Here is a 26,730-nt window from a genome sequence, read left to right as displayed (position 1 = left end):
AAAGAAGATAGGAAAAAAGGAAGGAAGAGAGACATCTGAAGGAAGGAAGGAAGGAGGAGGAAGGAAGGAAGGAAGAAAGGAAGGAAGGAAGAGAGACATCTGAAGAAAGCAAGGAAGGGAGGAAGGAAATAAGGAAGGAAGAAAGACATCTGAAGAATGGAAGAAAGGAAGAAATGAAAAAAGAAGGAAGGAAGAAAGACATCTGAAGAAAGGAAGAAAGGAAGAAATAAAAAAAGAAGAAAGGAAGAAAGAGAGAGAGACATCTGAAGAAAGGATGAAAGGAAGAAATGAAAAAAGGAAGAGAGGAAGACAGAGAGACAGAGTAAGAAATAAAGAAAAGAAGAATGAAGAAAGAAAGAAAGAAAGAAAGAAAGAAAGAAAGAAAGAAAGAAAGAAAGAAAGAAAAGAAGATTGGAAAAAAGGAAGGAAGAGAGACATCTGAAGGAATACATGAAGGTAGGAAGGAAGGAAGGAAGGAAGGAAGGAAGGAAGGAAGAAAGGAAGAGAGACATCTGAAGAAAGGAAGGAATGGAGGAAGGAAATAAGGAAAGAAGAGAGACATCTGAAGAAAGGAAGAAAGGAAGAAATGAATAAAAGAAGGAAGGAAGAAAGAGAGACATCTGAGGAAAGGATGAAAGGAAGAATGAAGAAAGGATGAAAGGAAGAAAGGAAGAAAGGAAGAAAGGAAGAAAGGAAGAAATGAAGAAAGGAAGAAAGGAATAAAGGAAGAAAGGAAGAAAGGAAGAAAGGAAGAAAGAAACAAAGGACGAAATCAAAAGATAGAAAGATAGAAAGAAAAAAGGAGAGAAAGAAAGAAAGAAAGAAAAGAAAAAAAAGAAAGATAGATAGAAAGAAAGAAAGAAAAGAAGATGGGAAAAAAAGGAAGGAAGGGAGACATCTGAAGGAATGAATGGATGAAGGTAGGAAGGAAGGAAGGAAGGAAGGAAGGAAGGAAGAGAGACATCTGAAGAAAGGAAGGAAGGGAGGAAGGAAATAAGGAAGGAAGGAAGGAAGGAAGGAAGGAAGGAAGGAAGGAAGGAAGAGAGACATCTGAAGAAAGGAAGGAAGGGAGGAAGGAAATAAGAAAGGAAGAGAGACATCTGAAGAAAGGAAGAAAGGAAGAAATGAAAAAAAGAAGGAAGGAAGAAAGAAGGATAGACATCTGAAGTAAGAAAGAAAAAAAGAAAGGAAGAAATGAAAAAAAGGAAGGAAGGAAGAGAGAGAGACAGAGTAAAAAAATGAAGAAAAGAAGAATGAAGAAAGGAAGAAATGAAGAAAGAAAGAAACAAAGGACGAAAGAAAAAGATAGATAGATAGATAGATAGATAGATAGAAAGAAAGAAAGAAAGAAAGAAAGAAAGAAAGAAAGAAAGAAAGAAAGAAGGAAGAGGAAGGAAGAAAGAAAGAAAGAAAGAAGCAAATAAGCAAAGAAAGAAAGAAAGAAAGAAAGAAAGAAGCAAAGAAACAAAGAAAGAAACAAACAAACAAAGAAACAAACAAAGAAAGAAAGAAAGACAAAGAAAGAAACAAAGAAAGAAAGAAATAAAGAAAATTTGTAAATACATTTTAACCAATTTTAACCTAATAAAAAAGGAATCTTAGAAGAGCGAACTGGAGACTAGCGTAGCTAATTTGGGGAGAAGGGAAACCACAGTCTAGCAGAGCTATTACATGCTACCTCCAAGACATAGAACAATGGCCGCTCTGCATACCATCTACTACTCTTTATCGTCCTTATGTATGAAGTCAAAACGAAAAGCGCTAAAAGACACATTTTCTCTCCCTCAATCCAGCCTCCTCGAATTCTAATGTGGCATTTCTTGTTGTGCCACCCACGAAACCATGTTTACTCTTCATTCTGCTGAGACAAGAACAATGAAGAAGTCACACTACAATGTGAACCTGGAGTGCCACGTCCAATTCCGTTGTCACAATATGTTCAACCCCTTTTGTAACAATGACAATAAAGGTATATTCTATTACATTACATTTAGCAGAAGCTACTTGAGCTAATACTCGGAAGTGTCCGAAACCGCAAAGCTCCTGTACCTCTTGAAAATGCTCTGGCCATTACCCATTCACACACACACACTCACACCAATAGGGAGTCAGCCATGCAAGGCTCCGACCTGCTTATTGGGGGTATTAGGGATTCAGTGTCTTGCCCAAGGACACTTCGACATATAACACACCCTCTACCTGATCCTGTTCTGTTCCAATTGTGTTGGGCAAGACCACATCTCGTTTTATCGTGATCTACTGTGTTTTATTGCCCTTTTGTCATGATATTATTGAATTAGTGGCAAGCCATAGCCTGCAGCCAAGCGGCCAACATGAGTGGCTGGATAATGAAACAGTGAAAAAAGTGGGTTAATGCCTGTTTTTTTAATTCAACTGAGGAAGGCGAGCGACAGTGGAGGTAACAATAAAAATAGCAGTGAGCCACAGCCTTCACCAAGCTGCTAACTGAATGGCTAGAGAAGGAAAAAATGGAACTCGACCAGCTTTCCTGCCACCCACGACTATCCCTGCTCGACACGTTTCTGTCCTGTGACATTTGCAATTGCAAAAAAACCCCAAAATGACAACAAACACGTAAACCAAAAACTATCCATCTGTTATCTTCCACCAATCTGGGGTCGGGTCGCAGGGGCAGGGAAGCCCAGACCTCCAGACAAGATACTCAGGCGTTTCCAACCTGGAGACGTAGTCTCTCCAGCGTGTCCTTTGTCGGTCATGGAATTCTGCCAGTGGGACATGCCCGAAACACCTCCGGAAGGAAGCATCAGGAGCGATCCTTATTAAATCTCCGAGCCACCTCGACTGCTTCCTCTCAACGCTTATCTGGGGTCTGGTCGCAGGGGCAGTGAAGCCCAGAACTCCCTATCTCCAGCCACTTCATCCACCTCATCCGACAAGATACTCAGGAGTTTCCAACCAAGAGACGTAGTCTCTCCAGTGTGTCCTGGGTCGTTCCCGGGATCCTGCCTATGGGACATGCCCGGAACACCTCCCGAGGGAAGCATCCAGGAGGCGTCCTTATCAGATGCCAAAGCCACCTCAACTGGCTCCTCTCAAGGCTGAGGGGTAGCAGCTAACCACTGAGTCCCTCCGAGATGACAAACAGAAAAACCAAAGACTATCAATCCATTATCTTCTGCTTATCTGGGGTCTGGTTGCAGGGGCAGGGAAGCCCAGTCCTCCCTATCTCCAGCCACTTCATTCACCTCATCCGACAAGATACTCAGGCGTTTCCAACCTAGAGACATAGTCTCTCCAGTGTGTCCTGGGTTGTTCCCGGGATCCTGCCAGTGGGACATGCCCGGAACACCTCCCGAGGGAAGCATCCAGGAGGCATCCTCATCAGATGCCGAAGCCACCTCAACTGGCTCCTCTCAACGCGGAGGAGTAGCAGCTAACCACTGAGTCCCTCCGGGATGTCCAAACTTCTCAACCTATTTCAAGGGAGAATCCTGCCACCCTGATGAGGAAACTCTTTTCAGACGCTTGCTTTTGGGGTCTTTCAGTCATGACCCACAGTTCCTGACCATAGGTGAGGGTAGGAACGTAGATAAACCGGTAAATCGGGGGCTTTGCCCTTCCCCTCAGCTCCTTCTTCACCACAATGGACCAGTACAGGGTCGACAAGCCCTGATCCATCTGTTGATCCCCTATTCCATCCTATCCTCTCTCGTGAGACCCTGAGATACTTGAACTTCTCCACTTGGGACAGGGTCTCATCCCCAACCCATGAAGAACTTGCATCCCTGTTCTTGCCTATATTTTTGGAAACATCTAGTCTTCAACATTGTTCTTGGATGGGGAGAAAACGAGTAATGAGTGAAAAGGTTGTATTATTTCACTAAAGTGGAAGCGTGTCTCCATAAACTTCTTGAAGACCATTTCTTCATAAGACTCATTGAAGTCTTCATCCACTCGAAAACTGTTTTTGTACCTGTGTGTCCTGCGGCAGGTGGAGGACGGTGTGAAGCCTCTCGCTGTGATGATGCCGCGACTCCTCCTCGTAGGCCATGTCCCTGTCGCACTGCGGAAGCGCTAGGAACCTCCGGATGGTGCACAGGTTCTCCCACAGGGTGCGGTTCTCCGGGCTTGGATTTTCCTTCCAGCGGAGCAGCTCGCACAGCCAACCCTGCGATGAAAATAATGTATTGTTAGGAATTAAATATCAAAATGTAACGTTTACCAAATTGTTCGAATGAGTTATCGGACTCCATTAACCAAACACAACCTGCATTCTCCTAACAATGCATGCTCATTTCTTGATGGAAAAATTAACCAGAGACCGGCATTTCCACACGGGGGCAGATTTAATTTCTTAAATAATAAACTAAGTGAATTCCATCGGATATGGCGCAGAATTAGCCGAATTAGCCTCGCTTGAGTCTCTGTTAAGCCTCCTCTCTCGATCTTCTACTTTCTCTTGACCAGGGTTGGGTAGGGTTACTTTAACTTGATTACTTTCAATTACTTTTGGATTACTCCAATACCAAATATGCTAATAAAAGACAAAAGAAACTAAATATAAATAAAATTACTAAATTTTGTGCAGGCTCGGGGAGTAACGGAATACATGGAAGGGCAAAAATGATGTTGGCAAGCTGTTTGGATTTATATTCATTTTGTTTCTGTCGCATTTTATGTTCAAAAAGATCAAAGCCAGGAGAGAAAGCTTACCACGTGTTGTGAGTCATCATTTTATTCATATTTCTTTTGTCTTTTATTAGCATATTCGGTATTGGAGTCATCCAAAAGTAATTGAGAGTAATCAAGTTAAAGTAACCCTACCCAACCCTGCTCTTGACCCAAGTCTCTCTGCAAGCTGGTGTGCCGGCTCCTCCCATGGGCATGCCAGGAAAGCCCCCTCGCCTCGATGTCTGAAATGGTCAAAACATCCCCGAGCGTTTCTACGTCACCAGGGTCATCTGCGTCGAGAAGTGCTAATTATCTTATCAGCCCTTTGTCCCGGTTCCCCGCTGTTCCTGTAAACATCATTCTCCGCTAGGTTGCATTGGGGCGGCAGTAGCTCAGGAGGTAGAGCGCTCGTCTTGGGATCAAGGGATATCAGTTCGAATCCCGGCTTGTCCGTGTTACATTTCAAAGTGTCCTTGGGTAAGACACTGAACCCTAATACCTCCAATAAGCAGGTTAGCATCTTACATGGCTGCAAGGCCGCTATTGGGAAATGTGGAGCACATTGTAAAGCGCTTTGAGAAGTCATTGACTTGAAAAGCGCTAATAAATGCAGAACATTTCATTTCATTGACCTCACCCCACAGCTCAGCCAGTGAATATCTTCTGCATTTAAATGTAACTTGTATTTGATGGTATAAAATCCTTTGTAGTAAAATGTATACAATCCTTCAGTTTCCAATCCCATTTAGATTTGCCAAGTGTAGATAGAAAGAAAGAGAGAGAGAAAAGAATGAAAGAAATAGAAAGAGAGAGAGGGAGAGTGAGAAGGACAGAGTGAGAGAGAGGGACAGAGAGAGAGAAAGAGAGAGAGAAAGAGAGAGAAAGAGTGAGAGAGAGAAAAAGAGTGAGAAAGAGAGAGAAATAGAGAGAGAGAGACAGAGAGAGAGAGGGGGAGAGAGAAGGACAGAGTGAGAGAGGTACAAAGAGAGAGAAAGAGAGAGGGAGAAAAAGAGAGAGAGAGAAAGAGAGAGAGAGAGATAGAGAGAGAGAAAGAGAGGGAGAGAAGAGAGAGAGAGAGAGAGAGAGAGAGAGAAAGAGAGTGAGAAAGAGAGAGAGGGAGAGAGAGAGAGGAGGAGCGATAGGGAGAGGAGGAGAGAGAGGGGTAGAGAGGGAGAGAGGGAGAGAGATAGAGGGAGAGAGATAGAGGGAGAAAGATTGAAAGAGAAAGAGAGGCGCAGAGAGACAGATGAAGAGAAAGAGAGAATGAAAGAGAAAGAGAAGGAGATAGAGAGAGAGAGGGAGAGAGAAGGACAGAGTGAGAGAGAGAGGGACAAAGAGAGAGAAAGAGAGAGGGAGAGAAAGAGAGAGAGATAAAGAGAGAGAGATAGAGAGAGAGAAAGAGAGGGAGAGAAAGAGAGAGAGAGAGAGAGAGAGAAAGAGAGTGAGAAAGAGAGAGAGGGAGAGAGAGAGGAGGAGAGATAGGGAGAGGAGGAGAGAGAGGGGTAAAGAGGGAGAGAGGGAGAGAGATAGAGGGAGAAAGATTGAAAGAGAAAGAGAGGCGGAGAGAGACAGATGAAGAGAAATAGAGAGAGAAAGAGAAAGAGAAGGAGATAGAGAGAGAGAGACAGAGAGAGAGAGAGAGAGAGGGAGAAAAAGAGAGAGAGGGAGAGGAACTCATTTGAAAGTGTGCAGGGTGAGGACGGTAGGTGTAGATCCAGAAGTAGAGATGGAGAAGATTCAATTATGTCTGCTAGACTAGCTCTGTTTGTGACACCAGCTGTTGTTTTCAAGCCGCCACCTCAGGCGGCGTGCGACGCTAATAGCCTGATCATCTCGCGCCGTCCTGGTGGCCAGCTGCAGCAGATGGGTGCACTGAACTGTGACCCGCCCGCCCCGACTCAACCGCTTCCGCCCCCGACCTGGGGGACCTCGCTAAACATGCCCGTATACAATTGCGAGCAGGCCATACAGAGAGTGCAGCGACACGCTACTGTCCCGCTGGTTGAATAGCTGCAAAAAATGTTGAGTTTGGTCTTCAGGTTCCTTAAAAACAATGACACCGTGTTGGGAATTCAATATCAAAATGTATCGTTTACCAAATTTTTCGAATTAGATTTAATTTCCATCGAAAACGGCCGGATTAGTGTCATTGGCGTCTGTGGGAAGCCTTTTTCTCAAGTCCTTTAGCTCTCTCCTATTGGCCATCTTCTCCCCGCATAATGGCGTGCCGACTCCTCCCATGGGCGTGCCAAGGAAGCCCCCCCTGGGCTTCACCATCTCGTCAAGAGTGTCGCGAAACAGGGAAACACAGGGGCAGATTTGATTTTATTAACAATTTAACGAAGTGTACTCCATCGAAAACGGCCGAATTAGTGTCATTGGCGTCTGTGGGAAGCCTTTTTTTCAAGTCCTTTAGCTCTCTCCTATTGGCCATCTTCTCCCCGCATAATGGCGTGCCGACTCCTCCCATGGGCGTGCCAATTAAGCCCCCCCCTAGGCTTCACCATTAAATGTAATTTGTTTTCGATCGTATAAAATCCTTTATAGTCAAATGTATAAAATCCTTCAACCATGTTTTGCATGTGTCTCTTAACATGTTTACCTGCACTTACATAAGTTTCACTGTACAAAGTACCTGAACGGGAAAATATTTCCTCTAGTTACAAAGGCGTTTCAGGATACAAAGTCAAGAATAGAGTAAAGTACGCATTGTCATTGTCCCTAACAGAGTTCTTCCAGTCAAACCGGTCCACTATGCATATGCATGAATCCTGGGATGCTCTTCGTGTCTCCCTCCCACTCTGTAAGCAGTCCATTGCTACAAAGAGCTACCATTCACAAAACAAACAAACACGAAAGACACACAGAAAGTGCACAGGGATAAAAAAAGGAAGAAGAGAATTTTTCTGCCCATCGAAGAAAAGCAGGAGATAATAGAAAGGCCGTGCAGAAGGAGTTCAGATACAACAATGAGGAGGATGCAGCACTCATTCCATCCGTCCAAATTAAAAACATTTTGGCAAAATTCCACGAAGTCTCGGAATTCGTGGAAATTAATCACCCAGAAAAAAGTGTTGACTAGTCAGGCTATTGCTACACCAGCCTCGCGCATTTCCTACGGATTGTCCAAATCCGGCAAAAGCAGACGTCATTGGATCAGTTTTTCTGGATACACTATGTCCAAATCCAGCAAAAGCAGACGTCATTGGATCAGTTTTTCTGGATACACTAGTCCTTGAAAGAACACTGCAGAGGACCAGTAAACAAAGAGGCCTGTTTAAAAGTAAATGAATATTTGTTTTCATTTATTCTGTGTTCTTTTACATGATATGCCTATCATTTCATGTTTATTGTGCAGTAACCTAATTTTAATATGTATTTGTTTCATGTTCTGAGGCTGAGATGAGTGCATTTCCATTCGAAAGGCGCCTCTACTTACATATGTTTCAGGTTACAAAGCTACTTCGTAAGTAGAGGTATATACATATATAAATATATATATATACTCACCGGACCAGTTGGCGGTGAAAAGAAGTCAATTGCTTATAAAACCTAGCATAGCATGTAGCAGAATTGATCAAAATTATACAAACACTCCCCCTGTACGTGTTACATACCAGCTAGCATAGCATGTAGCAGTGTTTCCTCATTGTTTTCTGTTACCCTTCGGAAGAAGAAATCCTCCCCCCCTCCTCATCCCGGTTAATTATTTTTAATGGGGTCACTTGAGGGTCCGTATTTACACTTCATACTCAAAGCTTATACTCTGTGCTATATTCCCTGTGCGGAGGTTAAATGTCAACAAAACACTGCCAGTGAGAGCACCGTCGCCCCCTGGTGTAGTGGAGGTACTATTGCGTTTGAATTTTCGGAATGTTAAAAAATAATAATAATAAATAACATGAGTGTTCTGTTCTCCCTCACCTGACTTTTGTTGGCAGCCACCTTAGCAAATAAAGCTTGAGACACCTTGGCCCGCTTCATCTCCTGCTGGATTTCATCGTAGATCCCCGAAGATATGTTGACCAGCGACTCCAACTTGATCGGTAAGTCACTCACCGGACCAGTTGGCTTTGACTGGACAGGATGAAAAAAAACAGTGAATGTGGGGAGGAAAGAAAACTGAATCGCTCATGGGTTCAAATCCAGCTCCAGACTTCCTGTGCGGAGTTTGTATGTTCTCCCCGTGCTTGCGTGGGTTTCCTCCGGGCACTCCGGTTTCCTCCCACATTCCAAAAACATGCATTTCAGGTGGATTGGTCAATCCAAATTGTCCCTAGGTGTGAATGAGCGAGCGAGTTGTCTGTCCCCGTGTGCCCTGCGATTGGCTGGCAACTAGTCCAGGGTGTCCCCTGCCCACTGCCCGATGATTACTGGGATGGGCTCCAGCACCCCCCGCGACCCTACTGAGGATAAGCGGTGCAGCTAATGAGATGAGATAAAAATACAGACTCACTAACACTAGACTACCGCTTTGCTCTCCTTAGAAACACCGACCGTTTTTAAGGAAAATCTCTTTTTCAAATATAAACAAAGAGATTTTGACTCCAGCGCACAAGAAAATCTAGCCAGCGCACAAAAATCAGGGCTCAAAATTGCTCATTAAGAAGCGAAATAAGTCAAAGTTACAGTGCATGAAGTTAAAAATACAGGGGTTCCCCTGACGCTGTGTTCTAAATGCGGTATTTTGAAGTCAAGGTCGAAGTAGAACAAAGTTGAGTAAAGTCAGTAGAGTTTTTCGAGAACCGGCTTCTTCGGCTCGGCTCACTAAAAGGAACCGGCTCTTTCGGGTCCTAAACGGCTCTTCGGGTTGTTTTTGCTTTTTTAATCCTGACACAACCCAATATTATGTAAAATTCTGCACAAAATGACCTAGAGGAAGGGGGGAAATAAAACCAAAAAGAAAAAAAAATGAAAAAGTAGTGAAAAGCTGAGAAAAACGAAACAAAAGGAAAAGAAATAAGAAGGAAAAATTCAGAAAAAAAACTGAAAAAAAGAAACAAAGGAAAACAAGTAAATAGAGAACAAAAAGAAAAAAGTAACAGCAAGGAAAAATTAACACAATGAGATTTTTTTTAAAGGAATTGAAAAAAGATGGAAAAAAAACAGGGGAAAAAGAAGAAAATGTTTGTTTTGCATTCAAATAATTTCCAAATATACCAAGTCAATCTTGTTGCCAACATTGTACTTCCACTAAAAAATATATGATTAAATACAATTGTGTATCGTGCAACCGACTTTCCTGACTGTCTTCGACCGTCCTCGCTCGACACGGAAGTGCCACTTCTGCGTTCCTGCTATCAGCTACCCGTGTCCGTCGATCATCGAATCAAGGAAGCAAGCACTGCTCTCTCTTTATTAATAAAAAACTGAGTAAACGAACGCTACAGGGTCCTGTCTCCGTTTCTGGCCTGTGACACTTCCCTGACCAGACGATGACGAAAAAACCTCAATTGAAGCGTTAACTGATATCTATATCTTTGCTACTCCCGCCATGTTGCTTCACTACGCCGTCTTGCCACATGGAGCCGCCTACACACTCTCAAACGCTGGATATAGGTAGCAACACTGGGAAGTGGGGGATTCCTGGTTGTGTGGACAAAGAGGCCTCAAACGGCTCTTCAGGTTGTTTTTGCTTCTTTAATCCCGACACGACCAAATATTATGTAAAATTGTGCATAAAATGACTTAAAGGAAGGGGGGAAATAGAACAAAAAAGCAAAAAATACCAAAATGAAAAAGTAGTGAAAAGCTGAGAAAAACGAAACAAAAGGAAGAGAAAAAAGACGGAAAATTTCAGGAAAAGCCAGAAAAAAAGGAAATAGAGAACAAAAAGAAAAAAGTAACAGTACTACGCCTTCTTGCCACATGGAGCCGCCTACACACTCTCAAACGCTGGATATAGGTAGCAACACTGGGAAGTGGGGGATTCCTGGTTGTGTGGACAAAGAGGCCTCAAACGGCTCTTCAGGTTGATTTTACTTCTTTAATCCCGACACGACCAAATATGATGTACAATTGTGCATAAAAATGACTTAAAGGAAGGGGGGAAATAGAACAAAAAAGAAAAAAATACCAAAATGAAAAAGTAGTGAAAAGCTGAGAAAAACGAAACAAAAGGAAGAGAAAAAAGACAGAAAATTTCAGGAAAAGCCAGAAAAAAAGGAAATAGAGAACAAAAAGAAAAAAGTAACAGTACTATGCCTTCTTGCCACATGGAGCCGCCTACACACTCTCAAACGCTGGATACAGGTAGCAACACTAGGAAGTGGGGGATTATCCTCCTTGTTTTATAACCTTATCTTCTCTGTTCCTTTATCTTCTTCGTTTTTTACCTCACTGTGAACGTGTAAAACTGGAGTGTCATGCCCAATTTCGTTGTCACAATATGTTAACCCATTTTGTAACAATGACAATAAAGGTATATTCTATTCTATATTCTATTCCTGGTTGTGTGGACAAAGATCTAATCAAAGCCACTCCTGCCTTTTAATGGTGATTTATCATACTGAAATCATTCCCAGAGGCTTGATACTCACTGTGGAGCAGCACCAAATCTTTTATCACTCAGGGACAATGCTTCATGACATTGAATAGGTTAAGCATCACAGTATCTCAACTGCTTACGTATCTAACTTATTCTGATTTTGCACTTTGGGTTTGGTAGGGTTACTTTAACTTGATTACTTTCAATGACTTTTGGATTACTCCAATACCAAGTATGCTCATCAAAGACAAAATAAACTAAATATGAATCAAATAACTAAATTTTGCGCAGGCTTGGGGTGTAACGGCAAAAATGATGTTGGCAAGCTGTTTGGATTTATTTTCATTTTGTTTCCGTCGCATTTTATGTCAGTTTTGCCGGAGATCAAAGAGATCAAAGCCAGGAGAGAAAGCTCACCACGTGTTGTGAGTCATCATTTTATTCCTATTTCGTTTCTTTTGTCTTTTATGAGCATATTTGGTATTGGAGTCATCCAAAAGTTATTGAAAGTAATGCAGTTAAAGTAACCCTACCCAACCCTGGTCGCATTTTATGTTCGTTTTGCCGGAGATCAAAGAGATCAAAGCCAGGAGAGAAAGCTTACCACGTGTTGTGAGTCATCATTTTATTCCTATTTAGTTTCTTTTGTCTTTTATTAGCATATTTGGTAATGGAGTAATCCAAAAGTTATTGAAAGTAATGAAGTTAAAGTAACCCTACCCAACCCTGGTCGCATTTTATGTTCGTTTTGCCGGAGATCAAAGAGATCAAAGCCAGGAGAGAAAGCTTACCACGTGTTGTGAGTCATCATTTTATTCCTATTTAGTTTCTTTTGTCTTTTATTAGCATATTTGGTAATGGAGTAATCCAAAAGTTATTGAAAGTAATGAAGTTAAAGTAACCCTACCCAACCCTGGTCGCATTTTATGTTCGTTTTGCCGGAGATCAAAGAGATCAAAGCCAGGAGAGAAAGCTTACCACGTGTTGTGAGTCATCATTTTATTCCTATTTAGTTTCTTTTGTCTTTTATTAGCATATTTGGTATTGGAGTAATCCAAAAGTTATTGAAAGTAATGCAGTTAAAGTAACCCTACCCAACCCTGGTCGCATTTTATGTTCGTTTTGCCGGAGATCAAAGAGATCAAAGCCAGGAGAGAAAGCTTACCACGTGTTGTGAGTCATCATTTTATTCCTATTTAGTTTCTTTTGTCTTTTATTAGCATATTTGGTATTGGAGTAATCCAAAAGTTATTGAAAGTAATGCAGTTAAAGTAACCCTACCCAACCCTGGTCGCATTTTATGTTCGTTTTGCCGGAGATCAAAGAGATCAAAGCCAGGAGAGAAAGCTTACCACGTGTTGTGAGTCATCATTTTATTCCTATTTAGTTTCTTTTGTCTTTTATTAGCATATTTGGTATTGGAGTAATCCAAAAGTTATTGAAAGTAATGCAGTTAAAGTAACCCTACCCAACCCTGGTCGCATTTTATGTTCGTTTTGCCGGTGATCAAAGAGATCAAAGCCAGGAGAGAAAGCTTACCACGTGTTGTGAGTCATCATTTTATTCCTATTTAGTTTCTTTTGTCTTTTATGAGCATATTCGGTATTGGAGTCATCCAAAAGTTATTGAAAGTAATGCAGTTAAAGTAACCCTACCCAACCCTGGTCGCATTTGATGTTCGTTTTGCCGGAGATCAAAGAGATCAAAGCCAGGAGAGAAAGCTTACCACGTGTTGTGAGTCATCATTTTATTCCTATTTAGTTTCTTTTGTCTTTTATTAGCATATTTGGTATTGGAGTCATCCAAAAGTTATTGAAAGTAATGCAGTTAAAGTAACCCTACCCAACCCTGGTCGCATTTTATGTTCGTTTTGCCAGAGATCAAAGAGATCAAAGCCAGGAGAGAAAGCTTACCACGTGTTGTGAGTCATCATTTTATTCCTATTTAGTTTATTTTGTCTTTTATTAGCATATTTGGTAATGGAGTAATCCAAAAGTTATTGAAAGTAATGCAGTTAAAGTAACCCTACCCAACCCTGGTCGCATTTTATGTTCGTTTTGCCGGAGATCAAAGAGATCAAAGCCAGGAGAGAAAGCTCACCACGTGTTGTGAGTCATCATTTTATTCATATTTAGCTTCTTTTGGCTTTTATTAGCATATTCGGTATTGGAGTCATCCCAAAGTAATTGAAAGTAATCCAGTTAAAGTAACCCTACCCAACCCAGCTCTTGACCCACGTCTCTCTGCAAGCTGGTGTGCTGGCTCCTCCCATGGGCGTGCCAGAAAAAAACCCCACGTGGGGTCCAAACACCACGCCTACCCAACCCTGGTTACAGTATGCCGGTGCTTCGAAATAATCTCAAAGACATGCACGGGCGAGGCCGGCTCACATTCCAGGTACTGAGGTAATTCGACATAGACATAATAAAAAAGAACCCACACGGCATCAGAGTCAAAAGGTCTTATCTCTGAAAATGTTCTATTACGTCCATTGTGTTTACAATAGGCTCCCTCGCCATCTTTGAAGCCGCTGTTCCATCACAAGTTTGTTTTTGAAAAAAGAAACATCAGTCGGCATTAATCGCATTATTTACATGATGTGCGAGATTACGGAGAACTTACAGAGTTGCTTATCTTATGCTTGTTCTTCCAAATGGAGGCCCAGGTATCTGGCGTTATCTGCTCATCCAAGCTCCTCTCCCACACTTTCTAAGAACACAAATGGAGAGAATGTAGGACCCCTAAAAAAGGTTAGGGTCCGTATGTTTTTACTTGTGAGAGACGTGGAGTGCCAGGGTTGGAGGAATTGGAAGCTGGAAGGCCCACGGTGGGGTTCATGGTGCGCTCTCGCTCCTCCTGGTAAATGCGATCTCGCTCGCCCTCGGGCAAGTTGAGGAAGTTCTGCATGGCCTTCAGGTTGACCAACAGCGATTGTGAAGCCGTGCGAGGGTCCTCCTCCTTTCTCAGGATCTCTGACAGCAAACCCTGCGTTCAAAACGGTGATTTGATTGGCTAGTTGTTGCCGCTTACTCCGGTGGTCAATCTTCCAGTGCTTTGCAAAAGTATATTGCCTGCCCCTAAATATTGTTTTATATCAGGCTTCATACTACTTAAACTAAGCCTGGAAAAAGGAAAGAAAGAAAGAAAGAAAGAAAGAAAGAAAGAAAGAAAAAGAAAGAAATAGCAAAAAAGAAATAGTAAGAAATAAAGAGTAAGATAGAAATAGTAAGAAAGAAAGAAAGAAAGAAAGAAAGAAAGAAAGAAATAGCAAAAAAAAGAAATAGTAAGAAATAAAGAGTAAGATAGAAATAGTAAGAAAGAAAGAAAGAAAGAAAGAAAGAAAGAAAGAAAGAAAGAAAGAAAGAAAGAAAGAAAGAAAGAAAGAAAGAAAGAAAGAAAGAAAGAAAGAAAGAAAGAAAGAAAGAAATAGTAAGAAAGAAATAGTAAAAAAGAAAGAAATAGTGAGAAAAAAATAGTAAAAAGAAATAGTAAGAAAGAAAGAAAGAAAGAGAGAAAGATAGAAAGAAAGAGCAAGAAAGAAAGAAATAGTAAGAAAGAAATAGGAAGAAAGAAAGAAGGAAAGAAAGAAAGAAAGAAAGAAAGAAAGAAAGAAAGAAAGAAAGAAAGAAAGAAAGAAAGAAAGAAAGAAAGAAAGAAAGAAAGAAAGAAAGAAAGAAAGAAAGAAATAGTAAAAAAGAAAGAAATAGTGAGAAAAAAATAGTAAAAAGAAATAGTAAGAAAGAAAGAAAGAAAGAAATAGTAAGAAAGAAATAGCAAGAAAGAAAGAAATAGTAAGAAAGAAATAGTAAGAAAGAAAGAAAGAAAGAAAGAGAAAGAAAGAAAGAAATAAGGAAAGAAGGAAGTAGTAAGAAGGAAATAAGTAAAGGAGGAAAGATAAAAAAGTGAACAAAGGAGGACAGAAAGAAAGAGAAAGAGAAAGAAGGAAAGAAGTAGAGATGTAAAGAAGTAAAAAGTAAAGAGGAAGTAAAGACTGACTGAATGAAGGAAAAAAGAGAAAGGTAGAGAGAGAGAGTGAGACAGAGAAAGTTAAAAAGAAAAAGAAAGAAGTAAAGAAAAAAATAAGTGAAGAAAAAAAAGAAGGAAAAGAAAAAGAGAAAATTAAAAAACAAAAAAAACAAAGTAAGGGAGAGAAAGAAAGAAAGACAGTAAGAAAGAAGTAAAGAAAGACAGAAGTAAAGAGGTAAAGAAACAAAGAAGTAAAGAAACAAATAAGTAATCAAATAAAGAAAGAAAGAAAAAAGAAAAAGAAAGAAATAAAGAAAGATCTTTTTTAAATAAAGAAAGGAGGAAAAGGGGAGAATGAGAGATAAAACTGGGAGAAATAAAGGAAAGACAGAAATAGGAATGAGAAATAGTGAATGAAAGAGAGACAACGTGAGAGAAAGAACGGGCGAAAAAGAGAAAGGAGGAGAGTAAGAGGAAGGAAAAAAAACTGAGAGGGATTAATAAAGGGTGAAAGAGAGAGAAAAAAAAGAAAGATAAAAAGAGAAAGAGCAAAAATAAGAGAGATATAAACAGAGAGTGATAGAAAAGGCATAAATAGATAAATAAATAAAAATACATCTAAAGAAAGAAACAGACAAAGAAAGAGTGAATGAAGGGAAAAAAGAGAAAGAGGTAGAGAGCGAGTGAGAGAAAGAAAGGGTGAAAAAGAGAAAGGAGGAGAGTAAAACTGAGAGGGATGAATAAAGGGTGAAAGAGAGAGAAGAAAAAGAAAGCTAGGGAAAAAGAGAGAAAGAGCAAAAAGAAGAGAGATATAGACAGAGAGTGATAGAAAAGGCATAAATAAATAAATAAATAAAAATATATCTAAAGAAAGAAACAGACAAAGAAAGAGTGAATGAAGGAAAAAAGAGAAAGAGGTAGAGAGCGAGTGAGAGAGAGGAAGTTAAAGAGAAAAAGAAAGAAGTAAAGGAAAAAAGAAGTGAAGAGGTAAAGAAACAAAGAAGTAATCAAATAAAGAAAAAAAGAAAAAAGAAAAAGAAAGAATTAAAGAAAGATCTTTTTTAAATAAAGAAAGGAGGAAAAGGGGAGAATGAGAGATAAAACAGGGAGAAATAAAGACAGAAATAGGAAAAGAAAGAAAGAGAGAGAGAGAGAGAGAGAGAGAGAGAGAGAGAGAGAGAGAGAGAGAGAGAAAGAGAGACAATGTGTGAGAAATAGTGAAAGAAAGAGAGACAACGTGAGAGAAAGAAAGGGAGAAAAAGAGAAAGGAGGGGAGTAAGAGGAAGGAAAAAAACTGAGGGATAAATAAAGGGTGAAAGAGAGAGAGAAAAAAGAAAGATAGGGGAAAAAGAGAGAAAGAGCAAAAATAAGAGAGATAAATAAAAAAATAAAAAAATAAAAATACAACCAAAGAAAGAAACAGACAAAGAAAGAGTGAACGAAGGAAAAAAAGAGAAAGAGGTAGAGAGCGAGTGAGAGAGAGAGAAAGTTAAAGAGAAAAAGAAAGAAGTAAAGGAAAAAAGAAGTGAAGAAAAAAAAAAGGAGAAGAAAGAAAGAAAATAACAAACAAAAAACAAAGTAAGACAGTAAGTAAGAAGTAAAGAAAGAAAGAAAGAAGTAAAGAGGTAAAGAAACAAAGAAGTAATCAAATAAAGAAAGAAGGAAAAAAGAGAAAGAGGTAGAGAGCGAGTGAGAGAGAGAGAAAGAAAGAAAAAGAAAGTGATAAAGAAATACAGCTTCAGTGCTTTGGCCACATCATGTGGTTATTATCCTCTTGCACTCCTCTCAGCCTACTCTCACGGTCCAGATTCAATGTGTCCCCCTCTCTCACGACTTTTTATCTTTTGTTTCTCTCTCTCTCTCTCTCTCTCTTTTTTTTTGCTCTGACTTCCTTTTTTCTTTTTCTCTCTTTTCTCTTTCTCTCTTCATACCCTTCGCGTTTTGTTTTCTCTTTTCTCTCCTTCTGTCTTTCTATTTCTCTTTAGATTCCTTTCTTTCTCTGTCTTTCTTTTCCCCCTCTCTCACGACTTTTTATCTTTTGTTTCTCTCTCTCTCTCTCTCTCTCTCTCTTTTTTTTTGCTCTGACTTCCTTTTTTCTTTTTCTCTCTTTTCTCTTTCTCTCTTCATACCCTTCGCGTTTTGTTTTCTCTCTTCTCTCCTTCTGTCTTTCTATTTCTCTTTAGATTCCTTTCTTTCTCTGTCTTTCTTTTCCTCCTCTCTCACGACTTTTTATCTTTTGTTTCTCTCTCTCTCTCTCTCTCTCTCTCTCTCTCTCTCTCTTTTTTTTTGCTCTGACTTCCTTTTTTCTTTTTCTCTCTTTTCTCTTTCTCTCTTCATACCCTTCGCGTTTTATTTTCTCTTTTCTCTCCTTCTGTCTTTCTATTTCTCTTTAGATTCCTTTCTTTCTCTGTCTTTCTTTTCCCCCTCTCTCACGACTTTTTATCTTTTGTTTCTCTCTCTCTCTCTCTCTCTCTCTCTCTCTTTCTTTTCCACCCCTTTCCTCCCACTCTGTCTCTTTCACTCTCTGTGTCTCTCTTTTTTCTCTTCCTTTGTTGCTCTTTGTCTCTTTCTCTCTCTGTGTCTTTTGACCTCTTTTGCTCTGACTTCCTTTTTTCCTTTTCTCTCTTTTCTCTTTCTCTCTTCCTAGTCTTCGCGCTTTCTTTTCTCTCCTTCTGTCTTTCTATTTCTCTTTGGATTTCTTTCTTCCTCTCCCTTTCTTTTCCCCCTCCCTCACGACTTTTTATCTTTTGTTTCTCACTCTCTCTCCCTCTTTCTCTTTTTCTTTCTTTGTCCCGCCCTCTCTCCTTTTCCCTCCCTCTTTCTCTTATTTCTTTATCTCTCTTTTTCTTTCTCTTTAATCTACTAGTCCGGCCCCCGACAGAATATTTGTTCTATCGTGTGGCCCCCGAGTTAAATGAGTTTGACACCCCTGGATTACAGTATTATCCGGCCCACTTGCCTTATGTTTACCCACGCCCCAAAAAACCATTCGCCATCCTTAAAATAGCTCTCTTCAATTGAAGTTACAGCAGTCTATCGATCTAATGGGGCATGCTCTAATGTGTTTGCTCTCCAACTGTGGAAAAATGAGACCTAATGAGCCGTCATGCTACCCCGCCATGCTTCTGCTATTACTGCTGAAAACCAGGCTAACCTGAGACCAGAAACCAGAAAATGGCATTGGGTGTTGATACTTCAAACAGGCGGCCCGCGGGCCGGATCAGGCCCGCTAAGGGATTGAATCCGGCCCACGAGACAACACTCAGAGAAGCGCAAGAGAAAAACAAGCTGCGGGTTAGAATATATCTACATGATGTTGCCAAAGCCAGGTGCCTCGAACAAAGACACTGGACTTGTATTTATTTATTTCTCTCTCTCTCTTTCTCTCTCTCTTTCTTTTCCACCCCTTTTCTCCCACTCTCTGTCTGTCTCTTTCTCTGTGTCCCTCTTTTTCTCTTCCTTTGTCTCTTTCTCTCTGTGTCTTTTTAACTTCTCTTGCTCTGACTTCATTTTTTCCTTTTCTCTTTTTCTCTTCCTACCCTTTGCGCTTTCTTTTCTCTTTTCTCTCCTTCCGTCTTCGTATTTCTCTTTGGATTTCTTTCTTCCTCTCCCTTTCTTTCCCCCTCTCTCACGGCTTCTCTTTTTTATCTCCTTTGTTTCTCACGCTCTCTCCTTCTCTCTCTCTCTCTCTCTCTTTCCCACACCTCTTTTCCCTCCCACTCTCTGTCTCCTTCACTCTCTGTGTCTCTCTTTTTCTCTTCCTTTGTTGCTCTTTGTCTCTTTCTCTCTCTGTGTTTTTTAACCTCTTTTGCTCTGACTTCCTTTTTTCCTTTTCTCTCTTTTCTCTTTCTCTCTTCCTACCCTTCGCGCTTTCTTTTCTCTTTTCTCTCCTTCTGTCTTTCTATTTCTCTTTAGATTCCTTTCTTTCTCTGTCTTTCTTTTCCCCCTCTCTCACGACTTTTTATCTTATGTTTCTCACGCTCTCTCCCTCTTTCTCTTTTTCTTTCTTTGTCCCGCCCTCTCTCCTTTTCCCTCCCTCTTTCTCTTATTTCTTTATCTCTTTTTCTTTCTCTTTAATCGACTAGTCCGGCCCCCGACAGAATATTTGTTCTATCGTGTGGCCCCCGAGATAAAATGAGTTTGACACCCATGAATTACAGTATGAATAACAGAATTATAGTATGTTTCATTACTCTGATCAATTTAATAAAGGAATCTAATCTTTAATGTCATTCTATTTTGAAAAGACAACATAATGGAACGTGCAGAGCGTGCATTTATAAAAATAAAACAGCAGCCTTTCGATAAAGTAAATAAATCAATGCAGTTTAAGTTGGATTTCTGTGCCAATGTCAAACAAGTCAGTGCATGGGGAAAACACAGAAGCATCCTTTCCTTGGTACGGGGGAGTCCAGGGTGGATGCCCCCTTGTTAGAAAATGCTGTAGATTTTAAATTTAAAGAAGATATATGATAAAGGTGTCCCATTGTACACTATTGACTACACTAGTTATAACACGGCAACAAGTCACACCCACAAAGCCTGGTAGACAAGACAGGAAGTGAATACCGAAAAAGAAAATCTGCTCCCGATTCAATTAGACTAAAAATATTTGGTGTTATTCTGACGCTGATACTGGGTTTAGTACACAGACCAAATCACAGATATGAATTCGACATTTAATCCCATGTAATAATCCTTTCGTAGCACATCATCCCCGAAGTTAGAGGACCCTGCTTCAAATCAGGCTACCAGCCTGGCTGTGCGGAGTTTGCATGTTCTCCCTGCATGGGTATTCTTCAGGGGTCTCCAGTTTCCTTCCATGTCCAAAAACATGCATGGAAGGTTATTTGAGACTACAGTAAGGGATTCCAGGGGTATGGGTACATCCATCCATCCATTATCTGCACCGCTTATCCTCAGTAGGGTCACGGGGGTGCTGGAGCCCATCCTAGCTATCGTTGGGCAGTGGGCAGGGGACACCCTGAACTGGTTGCCAGTCAGTCGCAGGGCACACAGAGACAGGCAGCTCACTTGCTCATTCACACCTAGGGAGTGGCCAATTAACCTGACATGCATGTTTTCAGAATGTGGGAGGAAACTGGAGTGCCCGGAGGAAACCCATGCAAGCACGGGGAGAACATGCAAGCTCCACTCCACACAGGAAGGTTCGATCTCATGACCTCAGAACTGTGCCGCGGACGTGCTAACCACTGCGCCGCCGTGCTGCCGGTATGGGTACATATGCATTAATTTGCCTGACATGCATGCTTTCAGAATGTGGGAGGAAACTGGAGTGCCCGGAGGAAACCCATTCAAGCACGGGGAGAACATGCAAACTCCACACAGGAAGGTTCAATCTCATGACCTCAGAACTGTTCCGCGGACGCTCTAACCATTCAGCCGCCGTGCTGCCGGTATGGGTAAAAATAAATGTATTTCTGCCGCTGACCCAAATCACAAGATATGATATGCTATGGGAACCAACCTGAAACACAATGCCCACTGTCAAACATGGTGCTGGCAGCATCATGTTCTGGGTTTTGTAGTTTGGTAGTTTTAGTCAACGATGTGTACTTTGCACAACCATTGCTCGGATAGTAACTCAGGCCTATAATTACCGTATGAATTTATATATTTACTGTATATACTGCACGCCGGATTGTGTGGTATATAAGGCGCACCTGGTTATAAGGCGCACTTTGAAATCCTGGCCAAATTGGGGTTTTTAGGCAGGTCTTCAATAGGGTAAATTTAAAAATATAATAGGTGTGAATGAGCGAATGAGTTGTCTGTCCGTGTGTGCCCTGCGATTGGCTGGCAACCAGTTCAGGGTGTCCCCTGCCCACTGCCCGGAGATGGCTGGGATGGGCTCCAGCCCCCCGCGACCCTAATGAGGATAAGCGGTACGGCTAATGAGATGAGATAATACTTTTAATAACACAAGTTGGGGCAGCACGGCGGCGCAGTGGTTGGCGCGTCCACGGCACAGTTCTGAGGTCATGAAATCGAACTTCCTGTGTGGAGTTTGCATGTTCTCCCCGTGCTCGCGTGGGTTTCCTCCGGGCACTCCGGTTTCCTCCCACATTCTAAAAACATCCATGTCAGGTTTATCAGCCGGTCCAAATTGTCCCTAGGTGTGAATGAGCGAGTGAATTGTCTGTCCCTGTGTGCCCTGCGATTGGCTGGCAACCAGTTCAGGATGTCCCCTGCCCACTGCCTGAAGACAGCTGAGATGGGCTCCAGCACCCCCGCGACCCTACTGGGGATAAGCGGTGCAGCTAATGAGATGAGATTATTTGCTTGAACATGTTAGCTTGACGCAGCTTCGGACAGGTTTTTGCTATGCACAGCGCTCTACAACAGGGCCCATGAGACAGAGGGAGCATAGGAACATATACAAACCCTTAGCTGGTGGACAGGCAAACCCCACCAGAACCATGTGACCCAAGTAAGCCCCAGAGCAGTGTTACTCAACTGGCCTGTTGTGACCCAAAAGTGGGCCGCGGACCCATTTTTAGCAGGCTAAGTACAAAACAAGTAAAAAAATAAAAAACTAAGGGTCAATAACACATTTTAACACTAGATGGCGGCAATGCCCTGCTGAAGTGTGTAGACCAGCTAATTTTCACACCACAGGAAAAGTTTAGTGAAGTTACATGGGCTAATGCGGATACAACGGAGAATATATATGATTAGGGCCGCAACAACAAATCGAGAACATTGATTAATAGAAATAGTAAAAAAGAAAGAAATAGTGAGAAAAAAATAGTAAGAAAGAAATAGTAAGAAAGAAATAGTAAGAAAGAAAGAAATGGTAAGAAAGAAATAGTAAGAAAGAAAGAAAGAAGGAAAGAAGGAAGTAGTAATAAGGAAAGAAGTAAAGGAGGAAAGATAAAAAAGTGAACAAAGGAGGACAGAAAGAAAGAGAAAGAGAAAGAAGGAAAGATGTAAAGAAGTAAAAAGTAAAGAAGAAGTAAAGAATTAAAGAAGTAAAGAAACAAAGAAGGAAAGAAGGAAAGAAAAAAACAATGGAAGAAAGAAATAAACAAACAAACAAAGAGAGAAAGAGAGAGAAAGAAAGACAGAAATAAAGCAGTAAAGAAAGAAGAAATGAAGAAAAAAAGAAAGAAAAAAAACAAAAAAGAAAATAACAAACAAACAGAACAAAGAGAGGGAGAGAGAAAGAAAGACAGAAAGAAGTAAAGAAGTAAAGAAAGAAAGAAGTAAAGAGGTAAAGAAACAAAGAAGTAATCAAATAAAGAAAAAAAGAAAATAAATAAATACTTTTTTTAATAAAGAAAGGGGGAAAAGGGAAAATGAGAGATACAACCAGGAGAAAGAAAATAAAGACAGAAAGAGAAAAAGAAAGAGAAGGAGAGATGATGTGAGAGAAATAAGGAAAGAGAGACAACGTGAGAGAAAGAAAGGGAGAAAGGAGAAGAGTAAAAATAAAGAAAAACTCAGAGAAATAAATAAAGGGTGAAAGAGAGAGAGAAGAATAAGAAAGAGAGAGAGAAGAAAAAGAAAGTAAGGGAAAAAGAGAGAAAGAGCACAAATAAGAGAGATACAGACAGAGAGTGATAGAAAGGCAGAAAGAGATAAATAAGTAAAAAACATTTATAGAAAGAAAGAGACAAAGAAAGACTGAATGAAGGAAAAAAGAGAAAGGTAGCGAGAGATTGAGACAGAGAAAGTTAAAGAGAAAAAGAAAAGTAAAGAAAAAAATAAGTGAAGAAAAAAAAGAAGGAAAAGAAAGAAAGAAAATAACAAACAAAAAAACAAAGTAAGACAGTAAGAAAGAAGTAAAGAAAGAAAGAAGTAAAGAGGTAAAGAAACAGAGAAGAAACAAAGAAGTAATCAAATAAAGAAAGAAAGAAAAAGGAAAAGAAAGAAAGGGATAAAGAGAGAAAGAGAGAGACAGAAAGAAAGAAAGACAGAAATAAAGCAGTAAAGAAAGAAGAAATGAAGAAAAAAAGAAAGAAAAAAAACAAAAAAGAAAACAACAAACAAACGAATGAACACATCGAGAAGATTGATTATTTAAAGCACCGGCGACGAATTCTATCAGGGATTTGTTGTGCCTTTCTAGTGCCCACCAATGGCCTTACCTGGGTGCGGTTGAAGGCCACCCGGGCGAAAACCGCCTGGGAAACACTGGCTCTCTTCAGCTCGTCTCGGACCTGCTGGTAGATTTCCGAGGAAACTTCGGAAGCCGAGGGGTTGCTCCCCGGATGGTCTCCGCAGACCTTGGAGGAACCCCTCGGGATGGGGGGATGGTTGAGGAACTGCTGGTTTATGGCTTGAGGGTGTTGGTGGGCCAGGAGCCGGCTGACGGCGATCTGCTGGTTGATGAGGTGGGCCATGGCCAGTTGCTGGCGTACCAGCTGAGGAGAGATTTGAGGCGAGAGCAGCCCGCCCGGCCCCAGCAGGGGCTGCAGGGGCCCGGGCGGGTGGGGCGTGGCCGGCCCCTGGCCCGTGTGGAGAGGGGGACTGTGGTGGAGGGGCCCGTGTGGCGAGGGTTGGTTCTGGGGGAGCGGTGGCTGCTGGGGGGTTTGCACCTGCAGATCACCAGGAACCCCCTTAAGGTGAAGGGCGCCCCCTAGGTGGCCGAGCTGCGCCAGGCCGGCCAAGTGAGGAGGCGGTCTTTGGCCCGGCATGCAGAAGTCGGCCATGTTGTCTCGCTCGACTGTAGAGCAGAGCAAACTGTGAATTCCGCCAAACATTTTCTCGGTCGTCTGTCAAGCAGAAGATTGCTTACTTTTGATGTCAGCGGGATCTCGGCCTGACCACATTTTCTCCAAATAATCCCCTGCTCAAAACAAATACAAAGAATTGTTTGTATGAATGAATGAAAACTTTATTCGAACATCAAAATAAAAACGGAACAAAAACAATGACTCAACAACAAAAACATGTCCCATAATATCGAAAAGGCGTAGTAAGAAGCAAATGCTAATGCTATTAAAAACACCAATGATAATAACAATAGTACCGTAAATTCCGGACTATAGAGCGCACCTGATTATAAGCCGCACCCACCACATTTTAAGAGGAAAACCGATTTTGTCCATACACAAGCCGCACCTGTATATAAGCCGCATGCGCCCACATTAAAAAAATGTAACACAAGCACAAAATTAACCCAAAACCGACTTTTGAGTCCCGCGATTGTAACTGAATATAAGTTACACAAGTCGCACCTGTACATAAGCCGCATGCGCCCACATTAAAACATGGAACACAATCACAAAATTAACCCAAACCCGACTTTTGAGTCCCGCGATTGTAACTGAATATAAGTTACACAAGTCGCACCTGTACATAAGCCGCATGCGCCCACATTAAAACATGGAACACAATCACAAAATTAACCCAAACCCGACTTTTGAGTCCCGCGATTGTAACTGAATATAAGTTACACAAGTCGCACCTGTACATAAGCCGCATGCGCCCACATTAAAACATGGAACACAATCACAAAATTAACCCAAACCCGACTTTTGAGTCCCGCGATTGTAACTGAATATAAGTTACACAACTCACACCTGTACATAAGCCGCATGCGCCCACATTAAAACATGTAACACAATCACAAAATTAACCCAAACCCGACTTTTGAGTCCCGCGATTGTAATTGAATATAAGTTACCCAGTCCATAAACCACAGCCGGCAAAATGACACCGGTACTTAACGTTTGATGCAGACCTGCAGAGTTCGGGTCCCGTTGAAAATAATCCAAGGAAAAATATGTATATTTCCAAAGGTAAGGGTGGGAAAAATATATATCCACTATTATCCACATGCGTCCACAAACACGTCTCACCTTTACTCCACTTCCCATCAGCCCCCGTTGTATTCGCCCCTTCTTTTCGATTCGCCCGTGGAAAACATATCAGAATAAGTCTCTAAAATAAATACATTACTAAAATATACAGTGGCAAATACATATTATACATGCACGGAAAATGATACCTGTAATTAGAATTTAATGCAGACTTTTAAAGTCCGGGTCCCGTTGAAAGTAATCCAATGAAAAAAATGTATATTTCCAAAGTTAAGGGCGGGAAAAATATATACCGGTATCCACTATTGTCCGCTGCAACAACAAACAGATTTAACTCAGCTTCACCCCACTTTCCCTCAGCCCGCGTTTGCTCCGCCCCTTCTTTTTGATTCGCTCGTAGAAAACATATCACAATAAGTCTTACAAAAATATACAGTTGCAAATACATATTATACATGGTTACACCTATTTACAAAGAAAGACGGTACACCGAGAGAGTTTTCAAAGCTTTAATAATAATATTATAACTTTCATCCCAAACCGTGCCTGTGAAGGGTAGCAAAACGCTACTAGCAACACGCTGAATAAGCTGCAGGGTTGAACATTTGGGGAAAAAAGTAGCGGCTTATAGTCCGGAATTTACGGTAATGATATTAATAATAACAGTTTTGATATAACAATATCAACAACAAAGTTAACCATAGTTGTAGACGCACTATTCCCAATCCCTCGTATCACTCATACCCCATTTTCTTCATCTCTGTATTCCGCTAGGAATACAATTTTTTGTATTTAAATTTGAACAATAGTTGGACATTGTTTGATCCCGTCTTGTAAATTGTTCCAAAGTTTGACTCCGCACACAGACACACACATACTTTTCCTGGTGGTTCTCACCTTTGGGATTTTGAATTCACTGCAGCCCCTTAAGTTATAATTTCCCTCTTTCCGAATGAATAATTTATGGATGTTTTCTGGCACTATGTTTTTGTTGACCTTGAATAGCAGTTGTGCAGTGATTTTTTTTTACTAAATCATCTCATTTTAATAATTTGGACTGCAGGAATTAAATATGAGTATGATCTCGATATCCTACCCTGTGTGTATGCTGGGATTTATATACCGGCGTTTCATTTCCTAACCAATGTGTCAATCATCATTTGAATCGATCACTATTGGCTAAAGTTGTTCGGAGGTAAAGGGGGCGGATCCTTTTTATCATTTACAGGCTCGCGTAGGCTAAAGGGGCGAAACAAAGCCTGCAATTGGCCGAAAAAGACGAATGTGAATCACACGTTGGGTTGCACTACGGCATAGAGAAAACATTTTTTACTATTCTGTATTTGCAAATATTTGACTCTCCTGGATTTACTACGCTCACAGTTGTAAGAAGACCATGGTTACGTATCATTATTGAACGTGATGGCTGCAAGAGAACTTAGGTGAGCTATGCGGCTTTATATTTTCCCGGTATCTTGTTTTAGAACGATCTCGATGTTTCTGTGATGAGTCTATTTTTAAAGTAAATTCAATTCAAAGTGTTTATTGTCATATGCACGGTAAAGAACCCTGTTTCCCTGCACAATCAAATTCTTACTTTGCTGTCCACAGAGTTGCCAGCAAAAAATAAAATGGAAACTAAGAAATGTTTGTTTGGTAACATCGTACAGACACTGTTTCCGTACATGTCTGAGACACGTATTTGCTTCTTTGCAAGCTTTGGGAATGTTAAGGGTGTAATAAGTTTGACTGAACTATCTGACTGTTTTGTCCACGTTCCCATTGTAGCGCCTTATCATCCGGTGCGCCTTATGTATGGAAAATATAGGACCAAAA

The 26,730-nt window shown here is 41.0% G+C and overlaps 1 protein-coding gene across 2 annotated transcripts in view; it reads right to left on the bottom strand.

Moving 5' to 3' along the window:
* Window positions 1–26,730, bottom strand: part of satb2 (SATB homeobox 2) — a 112,357-nt gene that overhangs the window by 25,821 nt on the left and 59,806 nt on the right. For both annotated transcript variants that reach the window (XM_088352546.1, XM_088352547.1), the window contains exons 7-12: window positions 23,868–23,918; window positions 23,218–23,795; window positions 13,913–14,125; window positions 13,763–13,849; window positions 8,578–8,730; window positions 3,956–4,150 (exon numbers count right to left, since the gene is read on the bottom strand). In XM_088352546.1, coding sequence (XP_088208672.1) covers window positions 3,956–4,150; window positions 8,578–8,730; window positions 13,763–13,849; window positions 13,913–14,125; window positions 23,218–23,795; window positions 23,868–23,918 — 1,277 coding nt within the window. The remainder of the gene's footprint in view (window positions 1–3,955; window positions 4,151–8,577; window positions 8,731–13,762; window positions 13,850–13,912; window positions 14,126–23,217; window positions 23,796–23,867; window positions 23,919–26,730) is intronic.

This window comes from Urocampus carinirostris, chromosome 14 (genome assembly GCF_059441175.1).
Source record: "Urocampus carinirostris isolate Australia breed hairy pipefish chromosome 14, RoL_Ucar_1.0, whole genome shotgun sequence".
NCBI classification, from domain to species: Eukaryota; Metazoa; Chordata; class Actinopteri; order Syngnathiformes; family Syngnathidae; genus Urocampus; species Urocampus carinirostris.
This window is presented reverse-complemented; position numbering and strand designations above follow the sequence as displayed.